The following is a 24,207-nucleotide window of genomic DNA, read 5'->3' on the forward strand; positions in this document are numbered from 1 at the left end:
GAATGCGCTAGCAAGAGGTCACGGAGAAGGCCTAGAGGTAAATAGGCAGGCATCAGAAACAGGCTGAGGAACAGGGCATACCGCACACCACTGCCCAGCATCCTGCTAGCTAGCGTCCAGTTAATAGAAAACAAGCTGGATGAGCTCAGAGCCAGAATTAAATACCAGAGGGACATGCAAGACTGCAACATCATCTGCCTCACTGAGACATGCAGATATCAGACCATGCAACTCAACCAGCAGATCACCTCTCAGTTCACCACATGGACAGAACACGAGAGTCTAGGGGAGGTGGAGTATGTCTCATGGTGAACAACTACTGGTGTGACAGCAGGAACGTCCATCATCTCACACATTCCTGCTCACCCAACCTGGAGCTCCTGACTATAAAATGCCTCCCATTTGACCTTCCTCTGGAGTTTACCTCAGTTATCATCAGTGCCGTTTATATCCCACCACAAGCAAACATTGGCACTGCTCTGTCTGAACTACATGAGGCTCTCATTAAAGGGACACGCCAACTTATTGGGACTTTAGCTTATTCACCGTATCCCCCAGAGTTAGATAAGTCCTTGCTCGCAGCACCTGAGAAGCCCCGTGGTGAGGAGCAGAGAGTAACAACGGTGCTTTTCAGGTGTTGCACTAATCACTCCGCCCAAGTAGCAGTGCTTTGCCTTCTGAGAATAGTTCCCAGTATGTATACGGTTAGAAGATGGCTGTGTCTCATGTGACCTTGTTATTTGTACACGCTGTGACTATACAAATCACAACATGTAAATAGGAAAATGTTGGATATTTTGTCACTTATTGGGAGCAGTAGGCTAGATGGAGCCGGTTACCTCCAGGATCTGTGCTAAGCTAGGCTAGCAGTGTCAGACAGAGTTATGGTGAATAAGCTAAAATCCCAATAAGTCGGCGTGTTCCTTTAACCACCAGGCCGTTATTGTAGACGGGGATTTTAACAGTGCTAACCTGAAGAGAGTCAGACCTGACCTTCGGCAGCACATCACATGCCCCACCAGAGGAGAGAGAACCCTGGATCACTGTTATTGACCCTTCAAGGACGGCTACAAAACAAAGTACCCTCTGTTCGGCAAATCTGACCATGCTGCAATTTTCCTTATGCCAAAATATGAACAATGGCTAAAGCAGGAAGCCTCGGTGCAAAGGGAGGTGACACGCTGGACTGACCAATCAGAGGCGATTACAGATTACGAATTACAGGACGCTCTGGACCGCACAGACTGGGATACGTTCAAGTGCAGCTCTGACGATAATAACATGTTCACCATCTATTATGACATCTATTGTGTTGTATATTACTATTTTTATGGATTGTATTGTTATTGTTTTTATTGAGCTGGAACAGGTACACAATGAATTTCACTGCACATTGTACTGTGTATGATTGTGTATGTGACAAATAAAATGTGAATTTGAATTTATACACATAGTAACATTCCTTAGGGACTGTTCGTTATTTATTTAAGGGGCCACCGGAGGAGTTTTGGGACCTTTAGGCTAAAAAGACTTGACCCTCCCCTCGCCAGTAATAATTTTTCTATGACCCTCCAAAATGATTTGAAAAAGAGGCCTCTTTTTTTTTTTTTACCCTACCCTCTGCATTCTCATCTTACACATCACACTCCTCTGTTATGGTGTGGTGGCCATTTCAGTAGATTTACTCACTAACACTGTTGTGGAAACACAATAAGCATGAAAACTAAATGCACACTTCCTGCATTACTTCATATGTCGGAATGCCCCGACACTTAAATTCAACTAAAATGCAACAGTGAACAATCAGTGTTCAACCTACAGTTTGTTGAGATGCCTATCCAAACGCAGAAACGAAGCGCAGTCACACCATAAAACGTTAAGACACATTGAGAAAAAAGATCCGTATTTTGCCGTAATCCAATGACACGGGAAAAAAAAGTAATCCACAGCGATCAGTAGATCCACAAAAAGGGTCACGGTGTATCCAGCAAGGCCTATACGAGCGTCATATTCACCAGCCAGCTCCAAACAGGTGAACGAGGCCTCTACACTTTGCCGTTTAAACAAAGTGGAATAAACGTATAAAAGTCCAAATCTATACAAAACCCGCAATCAATTAGTAAGCTGACATCACATTTATATACAGGGCATTTAGGAAACCTTTATTGCAAGGTTGGCACGGGAAGATGTCCAGACTAGTGCAACAGTAATTTTTTTTTTTTTGCGTCCTGCTGCTCCCATCGTCAGCCAGGTAATATTTTTTTTTACTAAAGCAGTATATGAAATCTGATGTATTACCTACCACCATTTAGTTTTTTTGTGTTATTTAATATATTTATAAAATATCTGGTCATGCCAGATGTAATTATTCCACTCATTTTTTAAACAATGCAATTACCCGTTTCAGCCACCAGGGGGGCAGCAAACTCATGGGTCAGACCCATCCTGTAGCGAAGGAGGGCCGAGACTAAGAGCTACATAATATAAATAAATATAAACAAAACAAGCCACCAAACAAGCCACTTTGACATTTTGCTGTTTTCATAAATACAAAAGTTGGATGACCCCTCCCCCTAGACTAAAAAATGTTGGGTGACCCTCCCCTCAACAAAGACATGTACCTCCCCTATTTTCCTCCGGTGGTCCATTCCATAAATACCGAATGGTCCCTTAGTAAATTTCTTACATTACACTGTAGGGAACACTTTGTCCTAATCCGACAATTCAAAAGTTCCAAAATCCAGAGTTAAATTGCATGTTTCCATTATGAAGAAGTCAAACTTGTGGTTTCTGGCATATGTCATGGATGCGTTATTATGGATCTTACGTAACTTCTAGGCAAGTCCCGCCCTACGAAGCAGGTGAATTGGTTGGGGTAAGGCATTGACCTTGAGTGGTTAAGGTTAGGATAGCCGATCGGTCAGGGGATAGGACCTGAACAAATCGGGTTACGTTACCTTGCGTAAGCATGGACGCCTGGCCAATAGTAGTGTGGTCTTGCCTAGAAGTTGCGTGGGTTCCATAATAACGCGTCATGGATCCTACGTTAGCAGTTAGCGTGTATTAGCATGGTGGCGTTAGCACCAGTCAGGATCACTTCACCGGCTGTGTCTACATTTTCTTTTGCGAGTAACTAACTTGAGTACACTATAAAATTTAATGCGAGCACATGAAAGTTGAAATGAATGAAAATGACTATCCCTACGTTAGCTGTGATATAACTGAATGAAGCTCAACGCTTACCTGTTTAGGAGGAAATTAGTCAACTCTTTTAAATGCAGAAAGATGGTGAGTTTTTTTTTTAGGGCAGGTAGAATGAATCTATCTCCGCTGATCCCGTTTGTTTGTTTGCTGCTTACATGGCTGTACTACAGCTGAGTTTGCATTTTTACAGATATATCTGGCAACCCGGCCCGGCTTCCAAATAGGCAGTTGATACCAACCGATACCAACACACAGGCCAAAACACAAACAGACATCCCGTCACGCAACAGAAATTTCAAAAGGAGAATTATTTGAACTGAAGGTATTTTAACTTAGCGTGTTTCCTTAATATCTGATGACACTTTTTGATTAAATAGAGTAAATATATTACATATTGCACCTTTAAAAATATACAAGTCTGGGATCAGAAAAGAAAAAGGGCTTTGCCAAAAAATTTGACTGCGATCCATAAAGCACAAAGAAAAAATACATAACCCTCCCCCTTTTCTGACAATCCTAATCAGTTTAGAACAGTCCCTTAATGAGTACGTGGTCAACTGAAGTTGAAGAGAATGCCTTGCAATTTCCTGAAACAAAGAGCCAGGGTTTCTCGCAGCACTTTGCAGTTTAGGCGGCCCGCCTTAACAACACACGCATGCCACCTTAACTGAGTCCTTAAAAAAAAAAAATAAATAAATAAATAAATATATATATATATATATATATATATATATATATATATATATATATATATATATATAACCGCAAGTCGCATCAACACAGTCTGTAGGAAACAAGGTAACGGCGAGTTGTAAAGATACCACCAATCACAACGCAAAGAGCATTTGCTGCGGGTGAGTGTAACTGTCATTTATTCACATTTAAAGGGATAAATCGCCATTTCACCGTCACGTGCGTCGGAGTTTGTCAACAAATGTGGGCAGCTGGGGCATGCCCGGGCAGAGACTGGGTGAGTGGACTTGCCGGAGCGTTGGCATACAGGCAGGCAGAGAACATTTATATATGTTTATCTGTCCTATTCTTCACATCAGTGAGGCTTTCTTCTCTTGTTTCAACGAAGTGAATACATGACGAAGTGACTGGAAATATCCATCACCTCTCGCGCATGGATTCTCAATGTCCCGGCTGTTGCCCGGTCTTTCAGACACAGCTGTTGTCTGTTTTTTTTTAATCACTACACGCGGTTCACAAAACACGGTTAGTTAGCGTAGTTAACACTACACACAGTGAAATTACGTGTCCTGTTTTTATTTCACGCATACTATCTGCTGGAGTGTGTGAAGCTATGGGCTGAGCTCTGTTATCTCAGTGCAGTTTGTTTTGGAGAAGAGTTGTCAGGCAAAGTGGAAGAGTGCATGTCACGGAGGATAATGGGAGCAATGCCAGTAAAATTGTTATAGCACTTTTTTTGAAAATAGTTTAATGAGCTTAAAATTGCACATTGCAACTGTTATTTTGAAAATCTGGTTATTTATTAATTATTTATAATTATTTAAATTTAATATTTAGTGTAGTGTGTAGTACAGAGTCTGTACTACAGGCCCCACCCCCACCCCCCACTCCCCGGTCAGATGGCAAACCTACCACCTTAACTAACACATTTTCTGCGGGAAACCCTGAAAGAGCAGAGTATGACCTTTAAGAAGGAGGTAGGGGAAATAGAGATTGATTGGTTGAAAGAAAGAAGAGAAGAAAACGAGTGTACATACAGGGTTGGAATGCAGCACAGTGAAGAAGTCAGGGCTGCTGAGGAACTTCACGCTGGGGGACTGAAGCAGCAGGGTGAGGCGAGACCTGGAACTGGACTGAGCCACACTGTTGTCTCTACGGAGCTCTGCAACACACACACACACACACACACACACACACACACACACACACACACACACACACACACACAGACTGAAAAAAAAATCAGATCTCCTGGACATGCTTTACAGACAGTGCAGTGAGAGAATTACCTGGGATGGAAGGGTGCATGTCAGTCTCATCAGCCAGCAGCTCATTGGCTGGCTGCTCCTCTGGTCTGCAGTCATTGGTTATCGTCCTCCGTATACTCTGATATCTGGAAAAGTGTGTATGTTTGTGTTAATTACTATGGTGACAGTTAAAGTAATCAAATAATTGCAAAAGTGGAAAATTCAATTTTATGTAACTTTGCTGCTTGTATTTAAAGGGGAACTATTATATGGCATTTCAGGTTCATACTTGTATTTCGTGTTTATACTAGGACTTGTTTACATGCTTTAATGTTCAAAAAACACTATCTTTCTAATCCCCAATTTCCACTGGATGCGGAATGGCTGCGGAACTGCGGCGGAGTCATTAGGTTTACATTAAAGTCAATGTGTGTATTTCCACTGACTGCAGAACGGCTGCGTTCCGACTGTGTCCCAGCTCTGGCGGTCCGCAGCCATCCGGAGCAGATACGCAGAGCTTCTATTTTTGCCGGATGCCGGAGAGCTCTGCAGCAATTCAGCACACAGCAGATAGTGCGGGACAGGAAGTCGAGTATGGAGCTAAAAGAGTCTCAATAAAGATAAATACACACACTACATTCACATATGCACACACAGAATTCATACATGCACACACATGATTCATAAATACACACACAGGATACACAAATGCGCACAAAATTCATAAATACACACACAAAATTTAAAAAGCACAGAAGATTCACAAATGCATACAAAATTCACAAATGCACACAAAATTCACAAATGCACACAAAATTCACAAATGCAAACATTTACAAATGCACACAAGATTCAGAAATGCACAGGACAAGATTCAGAAATGTATTTCTGATGCACACACAAATATATCTTAATTTTGAGACTGCCCTGACTTGGCTCGACACACAAATGCCTTTTTTAAACAGGGAATGATCTGCAACCAATCAGATATCTCCCTTGTTTTAGCCAATCACAAGAACGCACCCCCCATGGGGGATTGTTTACTTATAAGCCAATCACATGAACGCGTTCACACAGCGCTATACGAATGTGGTGTAGGAGTCATGAGGGGCTTTCCGACCGGAGGGATTTTTGCAGTTCTTAGAACTAAACGTTCCTAGAACACTTTTTTCGTCGTGTTCCGACAGGAAAAATGTGGGGATTTTTAAGTTCCTCTGGCCTCCGTAGCGTACTTTTTTAGCTCCTACTTCAGAGCAGAGTCTTTTCCCTTTTCCTAGGTGTTCTTGATTGGTCTAACTTATAAGTCACGCCCACTGCCAACTCGGAACTTGCAGACAGAGCAACAACCAACAACGGGACATTTTTAACAATTTTCACCATCTTATTAATCATTAAATTCACTTCTGACAACATTTTAGGCGAGAAATCAACTATGTAGAGTTAAATTATGTATGTTAAACATATTTAACTATTTTTAAATATGGGCCGTTTTACGAAAATTGATGGCTAATTGCAAATTTTGTCCGACTGTGTGTCGGGAGTTCAGCGGCTGGTGCTGCCTGTGTTGCTGCCTCGCCGCCCGGCCTGCCTTCCTTTACAGACCCCGGCCTGCTGGGAGGTAGATGGAGCTCCGTCACGGCTGGCAGCCCACGGCACTCCATACCCGCGCAAAGTCGCAGTTTTTTGGGTTAATGGACTACCAAACGCTGCCACCCTGACAGAGCTCCAGGGCCTGCAGCTCCCCTCTTCCTGCTAAATGGCCGCTGTGTGTGAGTGAGAGCGCAGTCAGTGAGCTTGTTATGCCCGCAATCTCTTACCACAGGTTCCAGTTAATCTCATAATGGATATGTGTGTTGAGTTATTTAAACAAACGATCATGGAAATAAACGCCTCTTGTCCGCGAGTCTCATTGATAGAGCCTGCGGCTGGATGGAGCGCTATCAATGAGAGCTAGCTAGCCTCCTCTTAGACCTCTGAAATGAAACCCCTAATGTTCACAAAAAAGCATTAAATTGAAATCGGACACCATAGTTAGCTTTATAAGACCTTTGGGTAGATGTTCTATAAGTGGCATGACGAAATTCAAACTGTAAATATACGAAAATTATGCCGAAAGTGTAGCAACGATCTTTCCCATAGGATTAAATGGGACACATAGCTAGCCTAGCTAGCAGCTCCTCCTAAGGAGATCCCTAATGTTCACAAAAATGCATTAAATTGAAATCGGACACCATAGTTAGCTTTATAAGACCTTGCGGTAGATGTTCTATAAGTGGCATGACGAAATTCAAACTGTAAATATACGAAAATTATGCCGAAAGTGTAGCAACGATCTTTCCCATAGGATTAAATGGGACACATAGCTAGCCTAGCTAGCAGCTCCTCCTAAGGAGACCCCTAATGTTCAATCGAAATTCAAACTGTAAATATACGAAAGTTATGCTGGCAGCTGGCAGCCAGCCAGCTCTGGAGCCCCGAGCCCTGGTCGTCCAATAACCGAGAAACGGTGACTTTCAGTGGGTATGGAGTTTGCCGCTTTCTCGTCAGACTGTGTGGAGCTCCTAAAGTTGAGCAAAACATTACGTGAATTACTACGAGAATGGATGACTCCACCACCTAGCCCGCGCCCGCACCACATAGCGCTGTGTGAACGCGTTCATGTGATTGGCTTATAAGTAAACAATCCCCCACGTGGGGTGCGTTCTTGTGATTGGCTAAAACAAGGGAGATATCTGATTGGTTGTAGATCATTCCCTGTTTAAAAAAAGGCATTTGTGTATCGAGCCAAGTCAGGGCAGTCTTAAAATTCACACACAAATGCAGTGAAGTTCACAGACCGCAAGCAGTTTGTAAATCAAGATATATTTGTGTGTGCATCAGAAATACATTTCTGAATCTTGTCCTGTGCATTTCTGAATCTTGTGTGCATTTGTAAATGTCTGCATTTCTGAATTGTGTGTGCATTTATGAATTTTGTATGCATTTCTGAATCTTCTGTGCTTTTTAAATTGTGTGTGTGTATTTGTGAATTTTGTGCGCATTTGTGTATCCTGTGTGTGTATTTATGAATCATGTGTGTGCATGTATGAATCCTGTGTGTGCATATGTGAATGTAGTGTGTGCATTTATCTTTATTGAGACTCTTTTAGCTCCATAGTCAAGCACAGAAACAAAATAAACATCCGGTTAATTTTCAAAATAAAATACACCGTGCTCACGGCGGATCATATTTCCCTCCACTACACCTTGAAAACACAGCACAGAGTTGTTTACCCTCTACTCCTCTGGATGGAAAGAAGAAGTTGTTGGTTTTGTGGTTCTATTCTACGTGAATTCGCCAGATCTTGTGGGTCCTCGTGACTTCGGCTGTCAGTCATGGCCACAGCCGTGCCGCAACAAATCCGGACCTAGTGTGTATTGACGGACAGCGGAGCACACAGCCGTTCCGCAGCGGAGCCAGTCTGCAGACGCTCTGCATTCAGTGGAAATCCGGAGTCATACTGCCCATGGCTGCTGCACCTGTATTCACCCTCTGTATGAGAGGCTCTGCTGGAGCGCCTGTCTCTTTAAGCCCCCCTCCCGATAAAACCCAGTCTGCTCTGATTGGTCAGCGTGTTTCCTGGAATCTCCGCTGCGCTCGCTCCAGCTTTGTTTCACTAGTAGCAGCTGGAGCTACTACAACGGCGTATATAGCAGGACTTTGTACTGTGAACAATCTCAAATAAAGGCTACTAAACCAAAAATGGAGAGAAATGACAAGCATTGGCCGCCAAGATTACAGCTATCTGGTGTTAGCATACAGCTACTTAATAGTTAGCAGTATGCTAACGTTAGATTGTAATGGAATGAAGCAGCCCTTTCTACCGTCAAAAAACGCAGATAAAGGCTTCTGAACCAAGTACTACCTAATCGGACATGTTTCAGCAGTAATGCGACCCGAAAATGGGGAGAAATTAACAACATTAGCAGCCAAGATGACATATTCTACTGCCGTTAGCATGTAGCTACATGTGACAATGTTAAAAAAAAAAACACCAGTTCTGCCTACCTGGAGCAGATGACCAATCATAGAAGGCCGGAGAAGGCCAGCTAAGTGTTGCGTAACACTCAGCCGAGAGTAGAAAAAAACTGTTGAAACCGGAGCGCTCAGAACAGTTGGAAATCTGAACGTTTTAGCTCACGGGGACTTATGGGGTCTAAAATACGTTTACCTCATTATTTGAAGTTTTGGCCACATTTAACATGAAAATCCGACATTATAACATTGTAGATATGACAGAAAATACGGAATAAGCATAATATGTCCACTTAAAACATTGAGGCTGACCAGAGTATCTGTGTTTTCTGACCTACGGTTCAGCTGCTCCATCTGCTGTATGGAGTTGGACCTCTGGAGGGTCTGCAGGGCGGGGGGAGCAGTGGGACGCTGCCAAGTTGTGGTTCTGTTCACGTGGTCCACGTAAAAGATCCGACCGTGGCTGTCGATACGAGCCTCCCAGTCTGGTAACATACACACACAAATTGACAGAAGTAAAAGCACACACAACAGCAAGACAATGCTAAGAGATAATGCACGGATTTGGTATCTAAACAAACTGTTAGCTCATTAGTATTAGTACGAATTTCAGAAATGTAAAGGGTACACTCGATGAAAAGACGAGTAATGAATCCCTTTTAAAAATTTCCTTTTTATGACCAATAAAATAGGTTTATTTTGACTGAGCCAGTGGAGAGGAACTTATAACTAATTTACTGCTTAGTGTAAGCTAAAGTGAGTGTTTTGTGTGAGCAAACTATAGTAAATTGTGCAGAATATTAGAAAACACACTCACTAGGCGGTAGTGGCTCGTCTACTCTCTGGTAACGACTGATGTCATGGCGGACAGATGGCAGGGAGCGAACAGATTGGTGACCATTAACCTGAGCTGTGGCACCTGCACATGCCCACGCACATACACGCACACACACACACACACACATTTTTTGCATCACTTTAAATATAAGAAAAGGCAGAAAAGCTGCAAAACCTCTGACATTCTAAGTATGATCGGATCCTACAGCTCCCCGCACTTCCACATGCATACATGGAAAGCCTTAAGCGGGGAGAGCAGCAGTGTAGGATCCCCATAGGGTACAGAACAGAGCAGCATCAATGACAGAGACACAACATTGATTAAATCAGACAACATAAATTTAAAAAGGAGGAGCTGGGGTGGAGGTGGGTTGCAAGCACTAGCAGAGATGCAGCAAGGTAGGCTGGGAAAAGCAGTTTAAATGGAGCGCGCTATTTGGAAATCCAATAAAAAAAAAGGGGAATCAGCTGAGCCATCAGCTGGTGTGCTGGCTTAGGAACTGTCAGCTATGAGCTGAGATAATAGCCGAGTTTGACTCTGTGACCTGCCTAAGGTTTAATTTTTGGCAGGTGTAATAAATGTGATCTGATCTAAATAATGCTTGAGTCTTTTATTAATACTCCCTAATCACTTAAGCCTTTGACATGGAGAGATGCCGGTCCGGATTGCATGGGGATTTTCCTCTTATATCAGACACCCTACAGACAAAAGTAAAATAGATTAAAAGCCCAGTTAGCCGGTGAATGTCTCAGTTAGTATGCTCCTGTACAATGTAGACGTGAAAACATCTCTAGGCACCTCACAATTCGATTCAGAGGGCTACCATGCAATAATAAAATTATTATCGAATCATCTTGATGCATCCATTTTTTAAAAGTGCCTGTTTGGAGTGCATGCCTGTTCGGAACGGGCCGATTGTTCGTTTCCCAGTATTATTAGTCTTTTATTACAAGTCTAGGGTAAAGGTGGCTGTCAATCAGTCGGTCTTTTTAGTGGTCGTTGTTGTTACATTTTGTCAATAAAAGGTGACTGTCGGCAGGGTACAGAGCTCTGCGAGAGCACGGGCTTTTATAACCGTCAACATAGCAGCATCTAGCAACTCCGCTGCGCTGTGGAGTAATGCAATAAAGCGGTTCAATTAAGCTTTAAGCTAACATTAACCTTGTGTGACGTTGGTTTTAGCGTTCTCAACCTGGCAACTCCTGTGAACTTCGACGCTGGGGAGGAGGGGTCAGGGGAGACGACTCTTTTCAATATTTTGAATTTGGACTGCAGTAACCATTTTAAACGCTATCTGTCAGTATTACATATTGGACCTTTAAACTTTAACATTACTCCTACATAAATAACCGGTACGCCTACAGTGAGCCAACCAGTAAACCTAGTTATAATGTCGGATTCACTTTTATTCCCCTTATTAATTATTATTAAAAATGTTTTTTAATTCCTTAAAATACAATTTGGCCTTGAAACATTTAATGACATCTTTATGACAAGTCCAAATTGTTTCACTTTACTTGAGATCAAGCTAAATATTCATGACACAATTTTCATGACAGCCAATGTCAAAACGAACCACTCATGACTTATATAAGTTTAATGTAATGTCAAAAATTTGTTTTTGATAGGTTATGCTGTCTATGTTAATGTCAAGTTGTCATAAACATATTGACAGGTTATATGATTAATAACCTTGATTCTCTTAATAACAACCATTAAAGCTATAGTGTGTAGTTTCTGTCTCCCCCATGAGAAATTCTAAGTAATGACAACAATTCTGTCGGTGCATCCACATGACACAAGCCGTCCGTGATCGCACACCACCCCCACCCCTCCTCCACACAGCTACTAAGTCAAGGAAGAAACGGAGGATTACAAAAACATGACTCTTCAGAAGAGGTAATTATCTTCACTTGAATTTCTGCACGTGAAAGTCGCCTGACGACACCAATTTCTAAACATAGCCATACTGAGAAATACAGAGAGAATTTAGTGGAGCTGATAGACTTAATTAGGGGTCCAAGCCTGAGGGGGCTGGGAACCGCGTATGCAAGGCAAAGCGATTCCCAGTACCAGGGGAGCTGGGAAACCTTTTGTAATCGCTAAGATTCTCATTATGAATTTTCTTATTTTTCAGTTAAAAGTGTTGCTACAGCCTAAACCGTGCATGGTGAGGCGGTTCAATTTTCAGGACTGGCCCAGAACCCTGCAAGGACCTTGGACCCAAAAATGTACACACTTCTGCCACTAGGTGGCGCTATAGCAGAAAAAAACACGATACTTGGAACAGACAAATTCATTATTGTTAAAGTCACATATTCTGAAGTTCATTGATCTGGTTAAAGCTCCAGTGTGTAACGTTTGTAGTTGTTCATTATCAAAATCTGTATTGCCCTTCACAAACTTGTCCTTTTTCATGAATATTGACCCCGACCATCAATTTCAAGTATTCCTATTAGCTTGGAATTTTACATTTGCGCTTGCATGAACCATAGGCAGTATATAAGAATATACTGAGCATGAACTGGGCATGAACTGGGGTAGACCATAGACAGTATATAAGAATGGACCAACAGATCCCGTTGCTCTGGACGGAGACCAGTGAAGGCCATTAGAAGCAAGGGGGTAGGCTTCGCTTCAGAGCTTAAACCTCCTATGGCGGCTGATGCTACAAAGCGATCACCCGATGTTAGCATTCCATTGACTGCCATTCATTTTGACGTCACTTTGACAGCGAATAACTTTACATCTGAAGCGTTTAAAGACTATTTGTCCATTGTTTATTTCTAAAGAAACACGACAATGTATAAAAGGCTCCATTACCTTGTATCTCACGTTATGGCTCCATAGCAGACGTTTTTGTAAAAATAGGCTAACGATTGTGTCATAACCACGCGACTTACTGTCGCATAGTAGAGAAATTACCGTATAGTACAGGAGAAGCTCGCAGGCAGTTTCGACTTACATTAGCAGTTTAAGTTTAATTACCAGAGGTGTGGACTCGAGTCATGTGACTTGGACTCGAGTCAGACTCGAGTCATGAATTTGATGACTTCAGACTCGACTTGACAAAATGTACAAAGACTTGCAACTCGACTTGGACTTTAACATCAATGACTCGTGACTTCACTTGGACTTGCACCTTTTGACTCGAGAAGACTTGCTACTTCCCACTGGGGAAGAAAATGTTCACACGGCCGCGCCGCTCTCAGTTTATCTGCATCTGTGAAAAAAATATGCACCACCTGTATGCATGCAGAGAGCACACGCGCTGCCTGCACGACATCCAATCACTGTAGTCCCACGTTGTTTTGATTCGACAGCATCTAAGCAGGCACATTGCAAGACAGCCAATGAAGCACAAGCAACAACGCGCCAGTTGGCAAAATGATACCGAAGATAGTTTCGTTTGGCTATAAAAATTACGAGGTAGTCGACAAAAAAAGAGTTGCAATTTGCAAAACATGCGGGTTACAAGATTACAGACGGAGCTGCCACAACGTCCAACTTTGACACCTGAAGTTGCACAAAGAAAGGTAAGTTTTGAATGAATGCTAAGCACCTTATCGGATGTATGTACCGTAACATACTAGCTGCTGCATATTTACTGTCTCAACGACACAGTAAACGCACGTCTCCCTTGCTGGTTCATGCTTACAAAAATAGGGATTTTTGAACCCTGATTATATGAGGTACATGAGTGTAGCACACTCAGATGGAAAACCTCGCCAACATCATGTCAACGTCCGTTTTAAAGTAACGTTACCATAACACAGTCACAGTAGATCCACCATTAGCCTTCCCTTTTCATATCAGGGGTTGTATTCGCTATAACTACCGCCTCGCTATACATTATCCCGCTTATTACATGGCTACCTACCAAATAAATACTTTGACACAAAATATTGATTTAAAAAGGAGTTTATTGATTTAAAAACGATTGTATTGCTTCCGCTAAACCGAACTGCGTCCATAGCAACGCTCTGTTTTTCATGGCAACGGTCTGTTATCAAGAAATAACAGACCGCATTCTACATTGGAATTCAACCAAGCCATGTAATAAAATAAAATAATAACGATTATAGTAGTAATGTTCAGAGATGCAATAGATTATTATAGTTATAGTGTATAGTACAGTTCTTAACTAATGGGAATATTGTTTAGCTTATTTTTGGTTTAATTTGGTTTACTTTAGTTATTTAATTTATTCAATTATTTTGTTTTGCTATACTTTTCATGCCAACTTGCCATGGCCCCCCTAGCACCCCCTCGCGGCACCCAGGGGTCCCCGTCCCCACTTTGAAAACCACTGCTATAAAGCATATGACTTCAGTTTCTTGAGAGAAAGGGCTTTCTTATGACTTTTGAAGCAGTGAAAATATTCTTAATATTGCATACACTGAAACTGAAATGACTCGAAACTAAAATGGTAGGACTTTGGACTCGACTTGAGACTTGTTGGCTTTGACTTGTGACTCGACTCGGGACTTGCCTCATCTTTGACTCGACTTGACTCGGGACTCGAGGGCAAAGACTTGAGACTTACTTGTGACTTGCATAACAATGACTTTGTCCCACCTCTGTTAATTACTAATGTTAACTAGCATTTTAGTTAGCAATAATTAGCCTGTGCCTATGTTATCTCCTTACACCTACGCTCTCCGTCTCTGCAATATTCGGAATGATTGAGATTTCTCGTGGCACAGCTACCAGAAGACTTACAACTTTCAGACACGTTGCTCACGGCACATTTACGTCGTCTCTGTCAGTTGGAGGCTGCGCAGTAACGCTCAGCCATCACCGGAAAAGTGCTTCTAATGGCCTTCACTGGTCTCCGTCCAGAGCAACGGGATCTGTTGGTCCATTCTTATATACAGTCTATGAGGTTACCCCCTTGGGTAGACGCTCCATAATGATGCACCATCTTGAAATACGTTAGCCGGTAAGGGACATACAGGCTATACTGCTCCGCCTTTCGCGTTTTCGACTCACAGCTGCTGCTAATGGGTATCGTCGCTTCCCGGCCCCGGCAAGTTTGAAGAAGGAAACATGGAGGACCACAAGTATTCAAAATCCAAATTTCAGGAACAGGAGTCTTCTTCTTCACACAGAAAAAGAAAACGGATATTGAAAAGAGCAAGAGACCGGCGTCATCAGAAAAAAAGAGTGAACATCAGAGTTGCTTTGGACGCACACACCAAATCCCAACTAGTTAATTATCCTCCGGACCGCTGCAGTCTCCTTTTCTTTCTCTCTCCTTTCCGTCGCGTGGCGCGCGTGCCCGCTCGTGGTGTGAAGCGCGTGTCCACGCCACTCTCCAACATGAACTCATGGATGTATTAAGAGAACGCATGAACTCCAACAACGACGGCTGATAGACGGCCTTTTGTACATCTTCGCTTTTTGAAGCGTGAAGGCTACCGTAGCTGCAATACTGCTTGGCGAGAGAGAGTTGATTGCGATATATATACGCTAGATGGGAGTAATTCTTACACAATGTAGCTTTAAATTTAAGAAATGTAAGCACAAATCATGTTCAAAGCAAGAAATAATTGACTTCTGGGAAATCTACAAAAAATGTTTATGCCAAGGCAGGGTGGGTATAATCTGAGTGAAGAACTAAACTTTAAAAAGCTCAAAATAAGAACAACTCTAAAAAGTATGTGCATCCCTATCTGTGGGGTGAGTTTGTGGAATGGTTTGGAGCAGGTGCTAAAACATTGTACAACGTTTAAAAAGTTGTATAAAAACACTTTATTAAAAGTATATGAGGATGAAGAGAGATGATTGTGAGAGTGAGCTATTTACTGATTGTACTGGGATGGGTGATTAGGGTGATGGGTTGTTGGTGCAGAATGTAAAAAATGTTTGGTAAGTGTTTAAAATTATATATATTTTATGTATATTTGTTATCTTGCTATGAATATATAATATATATAATGATACATACATATACAGAATATATAATATATACAGGAACTATTGAGAGTTGAATGAGGGGTGGGAAAATTAACAAGCTTCTGCTTTGTCCCGCTCCTTTCCGGACATATTAAACATATTGTTTGTAACACTTTATAGATATTGTTTTCCTTTTGGTGTGTGCTACACACTTAGTGTTTTTATATTTTATTGTTTTTTTTGTTCGAAATAAAAATAAAGAAATGAGAAAGAAATAGGTTAATGTCAACCTCCAGTTGCTCTGATGGAACTGCATAGAGTAGGGTGACCAGACGTCCCAGGTTTCCGAGGACAGTCCCCAGTTTCGGTGACCTGTCCCCGGCTAGTGCTGCCATTTTACGATGCTAAAATTACTCTCTTAGTCTGGTGGGTTTAGCGAACACAATTTCGCTGACTTTTTATGTTTAAAAAAAGGATCTTACTCTTTAACAGAAAGGTCGACCTCCTTAGAAATCCTTTCCATAATGTTGTCAGACACATATTAATCTGAGCCTGTCAGTGGCAAAACGAGCACTTTTATGAACGTAAAAACAAGCTGGACAATTGACATCCTATTAACTTACATTGTAGCTTGTTTCGCCATTGCCGACTGCAGTGATCTCGTTTAATACTGGACCAATGTCAAAAATATTTCCTCAATAGTTTTAATTGTATCCGATACTCAATGAGCTGTTGCAGAAACAAGCCCAACGTGAAGCAATAAAGCAAAAGCTGTCAGATACGTAGTGCATTAAACATTACAACATTTCCCTCTGAGTGTAGTGGAGTACTAAGTATGAAGTAGCAGCAGTGGTGATTCTAGGATCAGACCAGAGAATGTGACATGGATATAGTGCATGCAAAAGTGTTAATTTGCACCATGAAATTACCAACTTCACAACCACACTCCTGCTCTCCCTCTGACAGATAGAGACTCAGCCAAAGGGCCAAAATTATAATGTATTCTCAAGTAAACTATTTATGTCAGCACATACATTTTTGTTAATTGCTTAGCCAGTGTATCCCACCATAATGGTTATTATATTGCCAGATTCCAGTCAATCCCACTTACTTATATATATCCCACTTACAAATGTGAATATATATTTCTACTGGTATGCTTCCTAGTGACATTAATGCAAACATATGAAGAAAAAACTATTCCACCTGTGTGTGTGTGCATGGTTATAATTCTGAAGTGCAAAATAGTTCAGGCTACAGCACAAATATTTCCATCCATAGATAAGAATAATCAAGTCTAACCTCTGAATTTCTTTTGAAAGTGCACCAGATTGATGCATTTAAACGTTAAAATAGACAAAGTTTTCTTACAAGGGAGCATGCCCATGGACCCCCCTAGGGGGGCTTGTACCCCAGTGCAGCTCTAGGTCTTGTGACGCCCCTGGGGCAGTGTCCCCGATTTGAGTTTTACAAAAGTTAAAACATTACCTTTTTTGGAGGTATTTACGCTTCTGAGCTGAAAATGTCCCTGGATTTTGTCTCAGAAATCTGGTCACCTTAGCATAGAGTAGTGAAGCTGTAAAATTAGCATGTGTGGAAATAGGAAAGTGTTGCTATAAAACAAATATAGCAACACAGAATTGTACAGAATTGTACAGAATTGTACAGAATTGTACAGAATTGAACAGAATGGCGGGCGCCCATGAGGATAGCACCGCTAGCTAGGTACAGCGAGAGTTGCCTTCTGTGTAGGTGAAGCGGGTGTCCCATGAAACATGGGGCAGTTTATTATAATGTGTATAAACTGTGAAATATATTGGTGCTAGCAACATAGTAGTAAATAGAGTAGTTTGTAGTGCAGCAGCGTCAAGCAGGCTGTGTAGCTAATAGTGACACAGCAATATTAAGCTAATGGTTGCTAGTGTGCTAACGGTAATTGTACAGTGTATTTTCATGTTATCTTTAAATGTTAGCTCAAGTCATAGGTTCCAAAAATGTGGTAGAAATTCTGATAAAACGTGTGAAAGGTCGACCAGGCTAGTGTAAATAAGTGCGGGTCGACACGCCCACGCTAACTGCAGCCAATATGCTAGTGCAGTAGCCTGTGTTATCATGGTCGAGTCAAATAGTTTAAAGAAGCATTTCTGATATTTTTGGATAATGAGTTTGCACAAGACTTGTATGTTTAAATTTAACTGAAGTTTATGTGTGAGCAATGAGAATTACAGTGATTGAATTTGTGATTTAAAACACCTTAATTACATAAAATCGTTGTGGTTTAGAAACAGTGATGAGTTAAGTTCATACAAGTATGTAGACTGGAGTAAGATTAAGATCTTTATTATTTTTCTTATTATTTTTCATGTAATCTAAGTTTATACATTACTTACATGTTTGTGTTTTAAAAGAGTAATTAGATGCTAAAGGAGTACTCTACTGCTACATTTACTTACTATTACTTACCTGTAAACCCTTTGAGCATAAGAGAGGAATGTGTGTCTATGGCATCGTGTATGAGTTTCCATTAATTTGGTAAGGTGCACTACTATATGTGGTACTGGGTTATGGTGTATAGGAGTACAAAGTAACATGTAATGTGCGTGGGCAGAAGATGTAATCGTCGGTACGTGATGAACGAGTTTAAGTGTGTATGCTACAGAGAGCGATCCTGACCTGAACTGTATTATGTTTTACAGAAATAAATGTGTTGCTCCAGAGCGAACATCCCTTTATTCTAAGAAGTTTAACATGTGTAATGCAACAATGAGGCAGATAATAGCAGCAGAATAAGATACTGCAGCCTGTGCATGGACTTGGCAGCAATATTATATTCTGTAAATAATATGGTATCAAGGACGGCTTTATGTCAACTGAAGTCAACTTTATAAATCAGATCAATGACTGAAAACTTAATGAAATCAACTGTATATATATATATATATTTGGGGCATTTTAGGCCTTTATTTTTATAAGACAGCTGAAGACAAGAAAGGGGAGAGAGAGGGGGAAGGACATGCAGCAAAGAGCCACAGGTCGGAGTCGAACCAGGGCTGCTGCAAACCTCTATACTGTATATGGGCGCGCGCTCTACCGGGTGAACTACCCAGATACCCTTGTGTATTGTATTTTAATAAAATTGTAATAAATGTTGTTGCCCATCGCATAAACAGAAACATTTACCTACCAACTTCAGAAGTGCCTCCTCCTTGGTCAGCTATGATGCTACGCGTAGGAGCAGCTGCTGCTACTGGTCTGTTTGCCTCGCTGCTCGATGACTCCCCTTCCTCCTCTGCCTTTGGCGCCACTTCTTTTCTTGTCTCCACCTCCTGAGGACAGGATAGGAAAAAAGATGAGTGAAGAAGAGATTTGACTGACATTTCAGAAATGTAAACTACAGCTGCTCACCTGAATGGGTGAAAGGGGACCAAGTGAGGGATTGCAGGGTACTTCCTGGTTTGCTCTGCTCTGCTCCTGACAGGTACATTCCACCACAGACTTCCTTGACCCAGCTACTGCAGCTGACTCAGCCAATGATGCCTGAGATAAGCTGGAAGTTTCCCCAGTGATGTGTGCAGCCTTAGCTGCCACTCCAGCAACCTCTGCAGTCCCAGCTGTTGATGTTTCTGCCTGTGTTTGGACTGTACCTTCTGCAGTCCCAGGTTCAGCCCCTGCAGGCTCAGTTTCAGGCTGAGCACTGGAAGAGGAACCTGCCTCTGTTGTTGTCCCAGTTCCAGTTCCAGTCCTAGCTCCAGTCTGCCCCTGTGGCTCTCCTTTTGAAAGCTCGTTCCCCTGTAGAGACTCAGATGTAGCCGATCTTCTCGATAAGTCTGGGCTCTGCTGTGTCCTCATCTCCTGTTGCTCCCTGTGTTGCTCTACCATCTCCTCATCCTCATCTGAGTCTATGTGCAGCATGGCATTAAGCCGTGTGTCTGTTGGAAAGCTGGAGCGGAGTTTTGGTGAAGGCCCTGCCGGAGCTCGGTCCCCGGAGCTCCTGGGAGCCTCGATGGCATCCAGGTAGTCATTGAGTGACACTTGTCGGTGGGTTTGGCCGCCCAGAGGCACAGAATGCAGATCCTCCTCTTCCATCTGCCCAGGCTCCCGCCACACGCTGTCATCGCCATAATAACAAGCACCGTTGACTAACAGGGAGCCCTCGTCAGGGCCTGTGGGAGAAGATCTGTATGCAACGCATGAGGAAGAGGAAGGGTGAGGAAGGTCTTCGTCGTCTGAGGGACTTCCGGGGTCACAATTTATTGTGCCACCTAAGATGGTTCCTACAGCATCTGGGGAGGCTTCTGAGAGAAAGAGAGGATGGAGGAGGACAGGCGATAAAAGAAGATTGGGGATAAGCACAGAGCCTCTGGGGGTCATATGATATAACACAAATGTTAACCATGGAAAGGAAAGGGACATTTTAAACTAAGACTGACATTCTGAATAAAAGTGTGAAACTATAATTATACTGTATATATAAAAAAAAGCTTTTAAGTAATATACAGATTTTACGTAATATAATACAGTATTTAAAGCAACATTGCGTAACTAATTTACCTTAAAATAACTTTTTGATCATAAGTAATCATATCAAAAGCACCAGGTACACCTGCTCATATTCATGACAGCGGTGTATAAGTGAATTGCACTCTGAAACTGTAGCAGCACCACATCATAAAAAATTATTATACCACTGTTATACAATGTTGCTTTTACTGTCAAACCAGCTAAATGTCACAAAAGTTGTGAAAATACCATATATGGTATTTAATACAACACAGACTGCTGGAGGGACTGATGGTCAGTGTGTTACATGTATGTACAGCATACAGGAGTTGACACGTATTGTATTGTACATTAATACTTTATTTTATTGTAAACAAAAGTATAAAAATATCATTAACATTTTCCCACAAGAGAATAATGTACACACACACGCACCATGTCCGGTGGAGGTGATATCCACCCTGAACAGAAGCTGCCCGCTCACATGGTCTGTAGGGAGACGACGACACAGGCTGTAGCTGACTGGCTGATCACTGAGCGTGCGCACACACACACACACACACACACACACTTTAATTTAATGACATCACATATAACATTTATCAGAATAAAAGAGTTAAAAGGTTTGCCATTCACATGCAATGAGTTTGACCCGCCACCATAAACTGTTAAGTCACAGTGGTTAAGTGCTGAAGTCCCTCTTTCTTTCTCAGAACTGTTACCATTACTACTATTAAGTCGCAGTAGTACTATTAAAAATAAGCAGAAGGTGCTGTTTAATAAAATACATTAATTTATCAACACAGCTTTATTGTCAGTTGTGAGTCTATTTTAAAACAAAAGGTGCAGACCTTTAGATGTGTAATAGATGTGCACCCAAAGTGAATCCTGCTATGTTTGCATTGACTCACTCAGTTGTTGGCCCCTCCAGAAGTCTCTGCACAGGGATGATCAGCTGACCAAGAAACCGCTTGATAATTGGTCGGCTCTTGGCAAACTTATCCTTAACCTCGATCTCCAACACGTCAGTCATCAGAGCCACAAAGGTGTATTTCTACAGGAAGATTATAGTAAAAATATATTTTTATTTCCATTACCTGGCCATTGGTACATATATAGTTTTATGTATTTAGAAATAAATTTGATTCCACTTGTGGTTTTGTCCTTTCGGGGGGGGGGGGGAGCACCCATATATAGCAACCCAGTCTCACGGCAGTATACAGCTTCTCTGCTGCAGCCCAACTGGCAGAAGGAATCGTGCTGTGATCGCGAAAGATGCTTCCCATTGAAATACATTAGTTTAAAAAACGTGACCCCATCACAAAAATCTTCAAAATATCAGAACAATCTAATAGATTTATTTTTGTGATGGCATCACGAACTGCCGTGAGACTGGGTTGTATATAGAGGTTTACTCCTCGACACAGTGGGCCGGGGTTAGACTCCGAGCTGCGGCCCTTTGCTGCATGTCATTCCTCCTCTCTCTCCCCTTTCATTTCTTCAGCTGTCCTGTCAATAAAGGTCTAACAATGCCCCAAAAATAATCTTAAAAAAAAAGAAAAGAATCTGTAGTACATTTCCCATTATTGTTATTACTATTAACATTGTTTTCTGAATAACTTTTTGGTAACCTCTATCTAGTTGGTTTTACAACCTGACAAAAGTTACATATAGCTGACACATTGTTTGTCAATACATGATCAATAAAGCTTCAGAGACCTTGAGTGTCATCTGGCCTATAGCACTCTTGAAGAGTTAAAGCAGTCCTCCTTTCCATAGATAACAAGTCTGTGAAGTCCTTGCACCAGTACTCCAGATTGAAACAGTTTGGTTTGCATATTTTCCAGTTTTTTTCCAGTAATTGAGTTTGGCAGATAAAAAAGCCAATGTAATAATATTTTGTACAATTCTTGTATCGGCAGTAGACATTTTTAAGTAGTCGGGCAAGGCTTAATGGCAATTCAAAGAGAACATGACAAGAAAAAGATTATCATCATTAGCCTAACAACTATACCTAACAACTATACCAGCACAATTTGGGTTGTGTGTGATCAATTTAATTCAATGCACAATGTGTAATATAGGCTCTATGTAGAATCTTCAATTGTATAATCTTGTATCTTACACATTTTGATATTTTGGTGCTGTTTCTAAGTGCTGCATCCCATTGTAATGTACATATGATGTACAAATATCTCGCTCCCATTGAATTTTAGTTTGATTATTGATGTCAGTTGTGGTGGAACATAATGGCCTGTACTTTGCTGAGGCAGTGCCTTTCCTGCCAACAACTCCCATTAGTTTGCCATCCAAGGCTCTATTATTTCCTATATATATGCCTCTAGGCATAAGTGATTTCAAAACAGATTTTATTTGTAGGTAAGATTGAAATTCATAGTCTTTCAGTCTAAATTGTGTTTTACCCTCCATAGGAGGCCAGAAAATAATTTGTTTATTTCCTTAAACCAACTAGGAGGGAATTTAAGTGGTATAGAAGACATAAAAAAGCCAGCCTTGGTAGCAGATTCATTTTTATAACATCAGATCTACCCCATAGGGATAGAGGCAAGACTGTCAATCTTTTGATGTCCTCGCTTATCATTTTTAGAAGGTCATGTGCATTTAGCTAAACCATTTTTTCAATGCGCAATGATGGAGACACATGGAGAGGCATGATTGGGAGGAACAGCCTCCCTGATCTGAACCCAAGTGGTTGTTTGTTGTTGGACTTCTGTACTAGTCATGGATTGTCTATAACGAACACCATGTTCGAACATAGGGATGCTCTTAAGTGTACCTGGTACCATAGCACCCTAGGCCGAAGATCAATGATCGATTATATAATCATTTCATCTGATCTGAGGCCGTATGTTTTGGACACGTGGGTGAAGAGAGGGGCGGAGCTGTCAGCCGATCACCATCTGGTGGTGAATTGGGTCAGGGGGTGGGGGAAGACTCTGGACAGACCTGGTAAGCCCAAACGGGTAGTGCGGGTAAATTGGGAACGTCTGGAGGAGGCCCCTGTCCGATGGACTTTCAACTCACACCTCCGGCGGAGCTTTTCGTGCATCTCTGTGGAGGCTGGGGGCATTGAACCCGAGTGGACAATGTTCAAAGTTTCCATTGCTAAAGCTGTGGCGGGAGCTGTGATCTTAGGGTCTTAGGTGCCTCAAAGGCCGGTAACCCACGAACACCGTGATGGACACTGGTGGTCAGGGAAGCCGTCCGTCCGAAGGAGTCTTTCCGGCATATATTATCCCAAAGGACTCCAGAGGCAGTTGCAGGGTACCGAAGGGCCCGAAGGGCTGCAGCCACTGCTGTGAAAGAGGCAAAGCAGCGGGTGTGGGAGAAGTTCGGAGAAGACATGGAGAAGGACTTTCGATCAGCACCAAGGTGCTTCTGAAAAACCATTCGCCACCTCAGGAGGGGGAAGCGGGGAACCATCCAAGCTGTGTACAGTAAGGATGGGACGCTGTTCACTTCAACTTTACCTCCTCAACTGAGGAGGTAATAGGGCGGTGGAAGGAGCACTTTGAGGAACTCCTAAATTCAACTAATACGCCCTCTATGTTAGAGGCAGAGCTGGAGGATGAGGGGGGATTGTCGTCATTTTCCCAGGTGGAAGTCACTGAGGTAGTCAAACAACTCCACAGTGGCAAAGCCCCGGGGATTGATGAGATCCATCCAGAAATGCTGAAAGCTCTGGGTGTGGAGGGGCTGTCTTAGATGACACGCCTCTTCAACATTGCGTGGAGATCTGGGACAGTGGCAAAGGAGTGGCGGACCGGGGTGGTGTTTCCCCTGTTCAAAAA

At 42.1% G+C, this 24,207-nt stretch overlaps 1 protein-coding gene across 3 annotated transcripts in view; it reads right to left on the reverse strand.

Annotated features, from left to right (window-relative positions):
* Nucleotides 1-24,207, reverse strand: part of hecw2b (HECT, C2 and WW domain containing E3 ubiquitin protein ligase 2b) — a 132,051-nt gene that overhangs the window by 62,603 nt on the left and 45,241 nt on the right. The window contains exons 7-14 of one of the 3 annotated variants that reach the window (XM_035998791.1): nucleotides 21,307-21,449; nucleotides 20,831-20,928; nucleotides 19,301-20,190; nucleotides 19,080-19,221; nucleotides 9,977-10,084; nucleotides 9,494-9,644; nucleotides 5,187-5,290; nucleotides 4,935-5,059 (exon numbers count right to left, since the gene is read on the reverse strand). In XM_035998791.1, coding sequence (XP_035854684.1) covers nucleotides 4,935-5,059; nucleotides 5,187-5,290; nucleotides 9,494-9,644; nucleotides 9,977-10,084; nucleotides 19,080-19,221; nucleotides 19,301-20,190; nucleotides 20,831-20,928; nucleotides 21,307-21,449 — 1,761 coding nt within the window. Of the gene's footprint in view, nucleotides 1-4,934; nucleotides 5,060-5,186; nucleotides 5,291-9,493; nucleotides 9,645-9,976; nucleotides 10,085-19,079; nucleotides 19,222-19,300; nucleotides 20,194-20,830; nucleotides 20,929-21,306; nucleotides 21,450-24,207 lie in introns of all 3 variants that reach the window. The other 2 variants (XM_031292265.2, XM_031292271.2) reach the window with 2 other exon arrangements.

This window comes from Sander lucioperca, chromosome 24 (assembly GCF_008315115.2).
Source record: "Sander lucioperca isolate FBNREF2018 chromosome 24, SLUC_FBN_1.2, whole genome shotgun sequence".
Lineage (NCBI taxonomy): Eukaryota > Metazoa > Chordata > Actinopteri > Perciformes > Percidae > Sander > Sander lucioperca.